Here is a 12,745-nt window from a genome sequence, read left to right on the forward strand (position 1 = left end):
AAACTGATCTAGGCTCTGAGCACCCAATACTACACACTACCATGCATTTTAAATAATGGCACTTTCATTTCAGTCACATAGGGCATTTTGCCAAATGCATGTTGAAATTTATATAATGCTATGTTCACATGTTAATTCATAGTATTTACATTCCACAGTAGAGACCAACATTAGAAAAGTATGTGAGATGAAGATAAAGCCATTAGCTAAGGTGTTCATGTCTATAGTGAATTATAGAATAAACTGATACCAGATTTCATTGCTAAATATTAAGATACTTAGGGTTTTGAATTCGAGCCAAGTGATTACATAAGTGATTCCAGGTGTCAGAGAGTCATCAGTGCCCTGTCTCTGGAGTCCTGAAATCCCAGCACTCAGGAGGCTGAGGCAGGAGGATCACCAATAGTGCAGGACCAGTCTGGGCTACACAGTGGGACCCTGTCCCCCCCAAAAAATGAAAACTTACAAGGAATTTAATTTTTGAAATGTGAACACAGATAGTATAACCATTAAGAGTACATTTTGTAGGGCTGGGGATTTAGCTCAGTGGTTTTGCCGCCTGCTGCGCAAATGCAAGGACCAGAGTTCAATCCCCAGTACCAAAAAAAAAAAAAGAGTACATTTTGTAAATAAAAAAAAAAAACATTTTGTCCATTTTTAAATTACATTTCATTTTAATTATAAAGTTAATTATAATTGATCTACTTACAAGTATAATTTAATTTTAACTATAAAATTACAGTTATCCTCTGGTCCTAACTCTTTGACCTGCTGGGCATGGTGGTACATGCCTGTAATCCTGGCTGACATCACAGGGGGAGGCTGAGGCAGGATCATTGCTGGGAGTTGGAGACCAGCCTGGGCTACACAGTGAGACCCTGTCCCAAAAAACAAATCAAAGCTGGAGATTTAGCTCAGTGGCACTGCACCTGCCTCGCAAATGCAAGGTCATGAGTTTGATCCCTGGTACCAAAAAAAAAAGCAGGCCATGCTGTGAATGGTAATTCAGATACCCTACACTAGATACTGAGGACTAATTTATTGTTTTTATTTTTAAAAATTGCTTTTTTCTGATTGATAGGAAAATGGATACACCTTGAGACCACAATGCTAAGTGAAATAAATCAGACATAGAAGGTTAAATGTCACATGGTTTCTCTTATATGAGAAACCCAAAGTATAAATAAAGGGTAAAATAAAAGATGATGGGAAACAGGGAGGTAGAACTTTTGCAGATGGGAAGGGGGTCTTGGGGTAGAGAGAGAGGGTGGGAGCAAGAGGGGAAGAGGAAGTTAAAAGGGTTAAGGTGAGGCCTGGGGATGTAGCTCAGTGGCACCGAGCCTGCCTTGCAAGGGTAAGGGCCTGAGTACTCGATCCCCAGTACCAGAAACAAAAGGATTAAGATGATACAAGGTATGTACCAACTCCCCACAATGAATGTGTTTGTTATGTATCACAAACATATACCAATGATAGTAAGTAAATTAGAAAGATTGAAACAATTACCTTTTTCTGGGTTGGGAGTGTAGCTGAGTGGTGGAGTGCTTGCCTAGTGTATGGAAGGCCCTGGGTTTGATCTCCAGCACTGCAAGGAAAAAAATTTCTATTTATACTTTATTAAAATGGAATACCCATGATAGGTATTAGGAAAGACAGGACTTTAAAGTTTGGGCCCTTTATTATATACAGTAAGTCCCTGACTTAAGAATGAGATCCATTCTGGGAGAACGTTCATAAAGTGGATTCGTTCATAAGTTTGACAAAGTGAGACTTTTACACCTTTGACACAAATACACAATGTAAAGCAAAAACAACACACACACACAAATACTGTAACCTTCAGTCCAATCTCTCAGTTATTTTCGCTTGTTCCCATGGGTTTTTTTTTCTTTCTTTCTTTCGTTTTTTTCTTTTTTCGTACCAGGGATCGAACTCGGGACCTTGTGCTTTTGAGGCAGGTGCAGCATCACTGAGCTAAATTCCAGGCACCATGGTTATCGCTTTGCGCTTCCCAGCAGTCCCCTCCACACACCACGGCTCTTCCTCGTGCTTCCTCCCTCCTGGGCTCTGACTGGGCACTGCGCTGCTGTACACTACCGCACACACAGTGAGCATACAGATGCACAACTGTGACAGTGTCCAGCAGACACAGGAGCTACTTCCACACTTTGTTCGCGTTATGAACATTCGTAATGGGAAGTCCATTTGTATCTGAAAGTTGACAACTCCAGTGTTCATAAGTGGGGGACTTACTGTGATCACTTTATTACTTGACCTCTAAGACTATTACTGATGCTATTCACACTCATCAGAATCTCTAGATATTCAGAGCAAAGAACAACCAGTATATCTGTTCACTATGTCAGTTAAGGAAAACTGCATACAAATTATTAATTTGTAACAATCAGCTCATTTTATATGGCTACTCAGTAATTGCTCATAGGTTTAATCAAATGACCTTGAAGAATGGAGTTGATCTCATTAGGAGACCCCTCCCCCCATTGCTAGGGATTGAACCCTGGAGGGCTGTACCACCAGGCTATGTCCCCACCCCTCTTTATTTTTTGAGACAGGGTCTCACTAAGTGGCCCAGGCTGGCTTTGAACTTGTGATCCTCCTGCTCCTGCCTTCTGAGTATTTTGTAGGTATGAGCCACCGTGCCAGTGCCACAATCAGTTCTTTACTTACCATCTACCCAGGTGGGGTTGCCACTCCAAATTAATGAAAGAAGAGCAGGGCGTGGTGGTGCACGCCTGTAATAATCCTAGCACTCTGGAGGCTGAGGCAGGAGGGTTGCTGAGAGTTTGAGGCCAGCCTGGGCTATATAGTGAGTTCAAGGCCGGCTTGAAGTATAAAGTGAAGCCCTGTCTCAAAGAAGTAAAAAACAGGCCAGGGATTTAGCTCAGTGGTTCCGGTGCCTGCCTTGCAAGCACAAGGTCCCAAGTTCGATCCCAGGTACCAAAAAAACCAAAGAACAACAACAAAAACAAATTAACGAAAGGAGTTTTTTTCATTTTTACCAGAAATATCTATTTTTGTACTCTGTGCTCCAAAAAGGAAGACTCAGTATATGCATAAGATTGTAGGGAGGCTAAAGGAAAGAAGAGATAGGTAAATTGGACCTCATCAAGGTCAAACAAATTTGTGTGTCAAAGGATACTATCAAAGTGAAAAGACAACCCACACAGTGGGAGATGGGAGAAATTATGTGCAAATCATAGATAAGAATTCAGTATGCAGGATGCACAAAGAATTCTTACAGCTCAACAAAACCAGACAGTGCAACTAGAAAACAGCCAAATATCTGAACATTTTTCCAGAGAAGATAAATAAATAAATAAGGACCAGAATGGAGCGAGGTGACAGTCATGTGGCAGCAAAGCTTCAGGTACTGCCCAGATGAAAAGGAGTGGTCAGAACAGTCACTCATTGTGGGGCTAACAGCCTGGGCGTAATGGTAATCGCTGCCCTTCACAGCTTTCAGCAGCCAGGGCAGCAGAAGTCTTCAAAGGTGTGATGAGAGAGTGTCTGAAATGAAGAATGAATCTAGAAATGGAAAGTGCCCTCCTAAAGGGGAATAAGGAGTAGGATATAATGTGGGATTGTATTACAATCAGCTTTCAAAGTAGGGAGTCCTTAAACACTTTTTTTTTGAGTCGGGGTTTTGCCAGTAGCCCAGGCTGGCCTTGAACTCCGCCTGCCTCGTGCTAGGATCACAGGTGTGGCCACCACACCTGGCCGTGACTCTGGGGGAGTAGCTCAGTGGTAGACCTCTTACCTAGCGTGTGTAAGTGAGGCAACAGTCCAATCCCCAGCATCACTAAAAGAAGTTGTTAAAAAAGAAAGTATGTAATTTTCTAACCTAGCGCATTTTATAATGTCTTTTCTTAGCCTTAGAGGATTCTTTTTAAAAATTTCTCCGGGTGAAAAAACATTTAACATTCTTCAGTTTAACTTCTTTTATTAAATTGTAGTAAAGTTAAAAATTTAATGTTATTATTTAAAAAATAGTATCCTGTTTCTGTAAAGGACTACTGTATATCCATCTATTCACAGGGAAGGGACATGAATGGTAGACAGCAAGCTAGATATCTGGACTGATGCTAATTTAATAGTAATGAAGTGTCTGGCTGGTGGGACTTGAGATGTGTACCAGTTAGAGTCCATTTGGAGACAGAAACCACACCAGTTTTTTAAACTAAGAACTTAATATAAAATAAATAATTGTTAACAGATGTCGAACTGACATGGCAAAAATAGGGTATTATAGTTTTCATGAAGGTAGCAACTGTGGGAAGCAGTTACTCCTTGACTGAGGCAAGGAAAAAGAAGTTGGAATTATTAAAATCCATGGAGTTGGAGGAGGGGCCTGTGGAGTTTAAACTCCAGTCTCTGAAAAAGTCACGAAGTAGAGGTTGCTCAGCCTCCCAGGGTGTTGGGATCACAGGTGTGCCCCGCACCCAGCTCAGTACACAGTCTTTTTAAGAGTGCATACCAGTATTTGTCACATAGTTCAGCGGAAGGTGGCAGTGTGGTCTGATGGGCTAGTGAGGTTAACTGTTGAGCATGCAGTTTGTGGAATAGCAGCTTCTGGGTTACCAGGGAGTCAGAAACCCGAGTCTGCGGGCTCCATCTCTGCACTGTGGAGTTGCAGCCATGGCCGTGAGGCTGGGAATCTGGGTAACACCTTCTGGGCAGTTTTCATCCCAGTAAGGCTTGAGAATACTGATACACAGAACTTCATGCGCAGGCTTTCGAGTCAGGAAGGCGCAACTGTGACCGTGAGCAAGTCAGTCACACACGCTCCTGTTTCCTCATCTGTCAGGATTCTTTGAGGATCAAATTTAAAATGTATGCAAAATGCTTATAATAGGATCCAGCACACCCTAAATATTCTGATATTATGGCATGGTAATTCCCTTCAGTTTTTTAACAGTCATCTTAAATTTAAATCATCTTAGTTTTTATCTTTTAATTGTTAACATCAGTTAGAAATCTTATAGCTCAGGCTGGGGATTTAGCGCAGTGGCACTGCGCCTGACTTGTAAGCACAAGGCCCTGAATTTGATCACTGGTACCAAAAAAAAAGTAATCTTACAGCTTGACGGTTCACAATAGCTAAGTCTTGGAAGCAGCCTATATGTCCATCAACAGATGAACGAATAAATAAAATGTGGTATTTATATACAGTGGGGTACTGTTCTGCATAAAGAAGGATAAACTTAAGTCATCTGTAGAAAAATAGATGCACCTTGAGACCATAGTGTTAAGTGAAATAAATCAGACACATAAGCTTAACTATCACATGATAAATAAAGAGCAAAATAAAAGATAATAGGAAAAAAAGAGAAATGGCGGGAAGGAGGAGGAAGGATGGGGGAAAAATTGCAGCCAGGAGGGGAAGGAGACGTGAAAAGAATTAAGATGTGTTAATATACATGTACCACCAGGGATTTAGCTCAGTGGTTTTGCTGCCTGCTGCGCAGGTGCAAGGATCTGAGTTCAATCCCTGGTACCAAAAAAAAAAAAAAACCAAAAAATATATATACATGTACCAACTGCCTGCAGTGAATTTTGAAATCATTATGTACTGCAATATTGCAAACATGTGGTAATAAAAATAAAAGAAATCTCATGACTTGGACTCAGTTTAATTCAAACATTTGAGTGTCTGTGGATAAGCATTATCTAGTGGGCAGATATAAAAAGAAATGAGACACATTGTCCCCATAAATGAGTATCTTTATGTTACATACAACACACGTATAATTATGATGTTACACTTTCCTTGTCCGTGCAGCCATGCTCTTTCCCTGTCGTGGCCATTGTAAATAAGCCACAGGAAACACGGCACAGCAGACCTCTCTTTGAGAGCCCCACAAGTCAGGCCGCTAGGCCGCATTCTGCTCTGCTGCCTTTAGGTCTGGAAGAACCTCCAGACTTCCTGGGACTACACTGTTTCCCTCCCACAGCGGCACACAGTGGTCCCCTCCATCCTAGAGAGGAGGTGAGTTGTATGGTTCTGACTTGTAGTACCCTGACCATTAGCGATAAGAGTCCTTTTTCATGTACCTGTTGGCCTTTTCCCCAGCTTCTTTGGAGAAATGTCTACGTATATATATTTTTTAACATACTAGGGAACTAACTCAGGCCTTCACGCTAAGCTATGTCCCCCACCCTTTATAAATTATTATTATTAATTATTATTGTTTCAGGCAGGGTCTCAGTTACTCAATTCCCCAGGCTGGGCTTCAACTTCCAGTCCTCCTGCCTCAGCCTCCCAGAGTACTGGGACTAAAGGCATTTGTACCACACTTGGCTCCTTCCCCTGCTTTTAAATTGGATTGTTTTTGTTTTGTTGTATTTTTTGCTTTTGGGTTATATGAATACATTATGTATTCTCTTAGTCACTTTTCTCATTGCTGGGACAAAATACTTGACACTCTTAGAGGAAGTGAGGTTTCTTTTGGCTCAAATTTCAGTCCATAGTTGGCTCACTCCACAGCAAGACAGCATGGCAGAGGGACGTAGTAGGGGAAAAACTGCTCACCGCGTGGCAGCTGGAACAGTTGGTCCAGAAGAGCCAGGAAGGTAGATAAACCCTCCAGGCCAGGCTCACAGCAGCCCGCCTTTTAGGACCACACCCCGCCCGACAGCCTGTCAAGCTTAAATGGGAGCCCCAGCCTCTGTCCTGAGGCCCACCTGTGAGCCACCTGAGGCCTGGGGGCATCCAGTAGAAGCACTAACTTGGATTTTTTTTTTTTTTTTTGGTATCGGGGATCGAACTCTGGACCTTGCACTTGCAAGGCAGCCGCCAGAACCACTGAGCTAAATCCCCGGCTTGGATTTTGGATAATAACCCTGTACCAGATATTATTTTCTTGCACTTCATAGGTTGTCTTTCATTTTGTTTAATTTGTGTGTAGCAGCTTTTAGTTTAAAGTACTCTCCCTGGTTTATTTTTGCTTTTGTTGCTTGTACATTTGATGCTATATCCAAAATATTGCCAAGAACAATGTCAGGAGTTTTCCTGTTTTCTTCCAGGAGTTTTGCAGTTTCAGGTTTTACATTTAGGTTTTCAATGCATTTTGAATTAATTTTGTGAGTGGTATAAGATGGAGTCTAATTTTATTCTTTTGCATGTGGATAACCAGTGTTCCCAGTACTATTTGTTGGAGATTAACTTTTTCCCATTGTGTATTCTTGTTGGCCTTGGCAAACATTAGTCAACCATACATATGTGTGTGTGTTTCTGGGCTCTTGATTCTGTCCATTTGTCTGTACGTCTGTTTTCTCCCAGCACCATACTGTTTTGATTACTATAGCTTTGTGGTAGTTTGAAATCAGGAAGTGTGATGTCTCCAGCTTTGTTGTGCTTTCTCAAGACAGCTTTGGCTATTCAAGATCCTTTGTGGGATTTTGAATTTGGGGATTTTTCTTTCTCTGTAAAAAATACTGTTGGAATTTTAATAGGGATTATACTAAATCTGTAGATGAAAACTTTTTAAACACCTTACTGAGGGACAGAGGAAGACTTCTAACAAATGGCAATGTATTCTCTGTTCTGACTAGAACAAAATACCCTAGTTTTTACCTTATTTATTTTCCCAAAATAAATTCCATATGGAGCAAAGATATAACAAAACTGAAGCTATACTATGGAAAATAACATAGTGATTCCTCAAAAAAAAAAAAGAATTACTATATGATCTAGCAATTCTGTTACTATGTATAAGTCTAAAATAATTGAAAGTATTTAAAGAGATATCTTGAAGAGATGTTTGTATACCCATATTCATAGCAGCATTGTTCACAGTAGCCAAATGTGGAGGCAACCCAGGTGTTGCCTCCCAAGATGTTATGCTAAGTGAAACAGATGAAATAAGGCGGCCACAAAGAGACAAATACTTTGTCTTTTTATACCATTTTTATAAGTTATCTGTTGTAGTCAAAGTCATAAAAACTAACCTGGTATGAGGTGCACACTAGTAATCCCGGCAATGGAGAGGCTGAGCAGGAGGACCACTGGTTTGGGGCCAGCTAGGATTACATAGCGAGACTCTGCCTAAAAAACACACAAGCAAAAAATTCATGAGAACTGAAGTGAATGGCGATGATGTGACTATAAAAAAAACACAATGTGACTATACTAATACTTTTGAACTGTACACTTAGGGCCAGGGATTTAGCTCAGTGGTTCTGCTGCCTGCCTTGCAAGCACAAGGACCCGAGTTCGAGCCCTGGTACCAAAAAAAATGGCTGAGAGTAAATTTCATGTTATGAGTGTTTTGCCACAATTAAAAATTTAAAAAGGGATGTCATAAAAACATTAGACGAAAACAGGAGAGTCTTATTTCTTATTCTGTCAAAATGAGAGTACATCTTCTAAGCACAAAACCAAGCCCAGAATCCAAAAAATAAGATACTGATAACATTTTATTATGTAAAATACCTTTTTAAAATTCTAGATAGTATAGCAAGAGAAAATGGGTATGGACTATATGGAGATTCATCATGTCTTCATAGCTTTTTAAATCTAAAGTTATTCTAAAAATTTAAGTGTATTGAAAATTGTATGATAAGAAATCAAGACATTATAATCAACAATATTTGGAGTTCAAACAGCATTTTTTTAGCATATAAAGAACTACACATCATGAAGAAAAGGATCAAACAGTAGAAAAATAACAAAGTGCATAAATGGAAAAGGAAATATGGATGGTTTTTATACATTATCAGAGAAGAAGTTTAAAATACACGTATATATCACCATTTCGCATCCTCTAATAATTCGGTGGGACTAGACTTTATCAGAGGTTGTGATCACCAGAATTCTGAGATGACTCCTGAAATACCCTACCCTGCTAGTGCACATATGCTGTGCAGTCGATCGATCCCCAGGACTGTTTCATTGATGAAATCCCCTGGTTAGGTTATAGGATGGGGCGCTCTTGGCTTTAGGGTAGCTGTGCTTGACTCTGGGTGGCCCTGACCTACTCACATGAGCCTTTCTGGTGGCAATTCTTTACAGCTGGTTGAAGAAGAGGAATTCAGAGACTTTGAGGCACTTGAAGGATTTGCTGCACCACTGCAGGCAGAGCCACAAGTCAAGGAAGGTGATTGACCTCTAAGAACAGCTAGCAAGGAGAGTAGAATCTTAGTACTGTCACACACAGAACTAACTTTGGCTGCAAGAATGAGCTTGGGAGCAGATTCCCCCGCAGGGACTCCAGACAAAGCTCAGCATTCTGACTTCTTGATCTTGGCGTTATCCTGAGCACAGAACATGACTAGATATGTGAACCACAGACTAAAAAATAATGGTGGTTTTTAAATTTTATTTTTAGGTGGTTAGCTCAGTGGCAGAGCATGTGCTAAGCCCTCGGTTCGATCCCAGCATCACAAAAACAAAAAACAGTAAAATTTATTTTTGAGATAAAATTCACCATTTTAACCATTTTAGAGTCTACAATTCAGTGGATTTTTCTTGCATTTGCAATAATATATAATCATTATTACTTGCTAATTCCAGAATATTTTCCATTGTGTCAAAAATAAACCTTGTACCTTACAGTTTCTTCTTTTTCCCCAATGGCCTGGCAACCAGTAATCTATTTTCTATCTGTATAGATTTTCCTATTCTGGACATTTCATATAAATGGAATCATATGATATGTGGCCTTTGGTTCTGGCTTCTTTCATTTAGTAGAACATTTACAAGGTTCTTCATATATATTATAGCATATATCACTATTCCATTTCTTTTGATGGCTGAATAATAGTCTGTGTATTAGTCTACATTTCTTTTACCTACTCACTGTTGATGGACGTATGGGTTGTTCCCACTTTTTTGGCTATTATGAGTAATAGCGCTTTGAATATTCTTGTACAAACCTGGGTGCAAACCAGTTTTCAATTCTCTTGGGTTTGAAATCCCTCTTGGAGGGGATTGGTGACCATACTGATACCTTTTGATTAACTTTTTGTTGTTGTTGTTGTTGCTGGGAACCAATTTAGGCCTTACATGTGCTAAGCACACACTCTGCCACCACTTTCCCCCAGCCTCAAATGTTAAATGCCAAGTGTGTGATAATTTACATAACAGAAAAGTAAAAGAAGTGCCAAAGAAAAACAACCAGAAACAGCATGCTCCCTGATGGAAAAACAGACTATCACCTGTAAAACAGTCTTGCAAAAACTAGAAATCTAAGCCTTTAGTCTGGATCCAGCTACCATTTTACAAGAAATAAAGACCATAATGAACTATGCCAAGGGGATACAACCAGCAAAATCCAGTTATACATTCCAGGCAGGGAAAACGTAAATCATTCCTATAATTTAATCTATAATATAATTTTATATAAGGAATTGGTTAAATAAGTGTTGAACTGAAGAAGCAAAAAGTGAGGTAACATGGAAAAGTAATTTCAGGGGCCAACCTCCAGAGTTAGGGTTTATAAACAGAAAAGAAATTGTGGTTACTGGAACCTAGAAGGTTGGAGGAGAGGCCTTGAACAGCTGAGGCCCAATAGACTCAGATTTAGGCACTGTCTGGCTGGTGCTCCTTCCTCTGAGAACAGAGGTGTGTGGAGGCTGATTTGGAGAAGAAGTCGAAAAGCTCAGGCTTGGAACCAGCTAGTAGTAACAGAGGCTGTGGCTGGAGGACAGACAGGAGGAGCAGAAATCCCCTCTGGGCTCCCTCATCTCCCAGCATCCCTCTAGGTCTCCTGTTGGAAGAGTCTGGCCAAAGGGAAATGTAATTTGCAAAGTCCCAGTCCGAGCATCACAAATAGCTGAAAGACTAGCTCACCAGGTAGAACATTAATTGACTCCATTCCAGAATTCAGTTAATACAGCAAAGAAGAAAGCAGAATGATGGAGGGAGATATATCAGTGAAAAGACATGTCAACCAACTACGCATGGATCATATTTGGATCCTCACCTAAGTAAGCTATCCCAAATATCCGGGATCTTTGGATTGGATACTAAATAATATTAAGAGGGTACTGTTAATTTTTGTAGGAGACTGAGATTTCAGGGTTTGTTTTTGTCTGTTTTTGAATCCTTAGTTTTAAAGATACATTCTGAACTGTTTATGGATGAAATGTTACGTCTGGAATTTGTTTCAAAATGGGTCCCAAGCTGGGCGGGGATTTAGCTCAGTGGTGCTGCTGCTTGCCTGGTAATGCAAGTTCCTGAGTTCGACCCCCGGTACCAAAAGACAAAACAAAACAAAATGGGTTCAGGGACGAGTGGAAGTAGTGTTGAGATGAGATTGACCATATATTGATGGGCATATAGGGTTAATTTTACTCTACAACCTAACTGTATATGTTCACAATTCTTCATAATTGAAAGTTTTAAAAAGTGAAAAGACTTGATTGACAAACTTTATTAGATTAGCAGTCAGGCTTTTTCATTCCTCCACATACTGTTGAAAAAACTACTTGCAAACATTGTTGCATTTGGACAATATCTCTAAGAATTAAAACCCATGTACCTTTACTGCCACAATTCCAATTCTAGGAACAACTCATGTATGTAAAGACATTTATACATGAGTTTTCACTGCAGCCACAGCAAAAGTTTGGAAACCTACATATCCAATAGGGAGGGAACAATTTTAATGAATTATATAATTATGTTATAGAACACCACTCAGTTATTAAGGGATAAAGCAGTTCCATATGTAGTAACATAGAATGATCTCCAGGTAAGGAAGCAAGATAAAGAACCATGCTTATGGTATGCCATCATTTGTGTTATACTTGAATATACCAATATTATCTTTGGAAAAATAGACCAGGAACTACCAATATTGATGGACTCAGAGACAGGATACTGGATTAATAACAGTTCAAGGATGGAAGGGAGACTTTAATTTTTCACTGAAAGAATAATAACCATGGGAACAGAGATGAATGATGATTTCTTCATGAAACTATGGGAACAGCTGTTTGCAGAACAAAGATTAAAGCTTAGTACTGCTTTCACCCAACAAAAATAGAAAACATGGGGCCAGGGATTTAGCTCAGTGTTTCTGCTGCCTGCCTCACAAGCACAAGGACCTGAGTTTGATCCCCGGGACAAAAAGAAAAAACATATTAAGAAGTTAAATATAATATTACTATGAGATATAAAGTGAATTCACTTACCAGTGGAGGTATCATCATTTTTTTTTAGGTGGTGATAGTGGACTGGATGGGTTAGGAGGACCAGGTGTACAACTAGGAAGCCCCGATAAGAAAAAACGAAAGGCAAATACACAGGTAAATTGACATTTTCTTCAGTAATAGTGTTCCTCTGCTGGTGTGATTGGGCTGATAAGGGAAATTTTAATTTGGTTGTGGGTTTTGCTTCCTGTCCTCATTCAGAACTTAATAGTGAATTCTGCAATGATTGATTTTTTAGTCACCAACCAGTGGCTGTTTTTGGACAGTAAGTCTCGAGTAGATAGCAGAAGAAGAAAGTATGGGCAGACAAATTAAAATGCTTATTCCTAAATCTAAAGGTTTTAAAAATGTATAAATACCTATAGTCCTATTAAAAGATTTAAAGATATGTGGAAACAATTTTTAAAGTAATATTGAGCATAATAATTCAGTGTTATGTTCATACCATAAAGCACTTGATGGAGGCATCCTCCGGACTTCTGGCTGTAATAAATAATGATTTATTACATTTATAGTTTTGTCTTCTGTAAATGTGAAGCATCCTTTTGATGCTAAGGACTATGGATAAATA

At 39.7% G+C, this 12,745-nt stretch overlaps 1 protein-coding gene and 1 long non-coding RNA gene across 5 annotated transcripts in view; one reads left to right on the forward strand and one right to left on the reverse strand.

The window, feature by feature from the left end:
• LOC110349807 (uncharacterized) overlaps positions 1–12,745 on the reverse strand; it is a 97,141-nt gene that overhangs the window by 50,699 nt on the left and 33,697 nt on the right. For both annotated transcript variants that reach the window (XR_015450722.1, XR_015450723.1), the window contains 2 exons: positions 7,969–8,065; positions 1,507–1,585 (listed from right to left, as the gene is read on the reverse strand). This is a non-coding gene — a long non-coding RNA (uncharacterized LOC110349807). The remainder of the gene's footprint in view (positions 1–1,506; positions 1,586–7,968; positions 8,066–12,745) is intronic.
• Positions 1–12,745, forward strand: part of Pygo1 (pygopus family PHD finger 1) — a 30,557-nt gene that overhangs the window by 8,813 nt on the left and 8,999 nt on the right. For 2 of the 3 annotated variants that reach the window (XM_004835349.3, XM_004835348.3), the window contains one exon: positions 12,185–12,270. In XM_004835349.3, coding sequence (XP_004835406.1) covers positions 12,185–12,270 — 86 coding nt within the window. Of the gene's footprint in view, positions 1–8,059; positions 9,117–12,184; positions 12,271–12,745 lie in introns of those variants that run through there. The other variant, XM_087209702.1, reaches the window with a different exon arrangement.

The sequence above is a fragment of the Heterocephalus glaber genome, unplaced genomic scaffold (assembly GCF_053883595.1).
Source record: "Heterocephalus glaber isolate CG9 unplaced genomic scaffold, H.glaber_assembly_v1.0 deba00000122, whole genome shotgun sequence".
NCBI lineage: Eukaryota > Metazoa > Chordata > Mammalia > Rodentia > Bathyergidae > Heterocephalus > Heterocephalus glaber.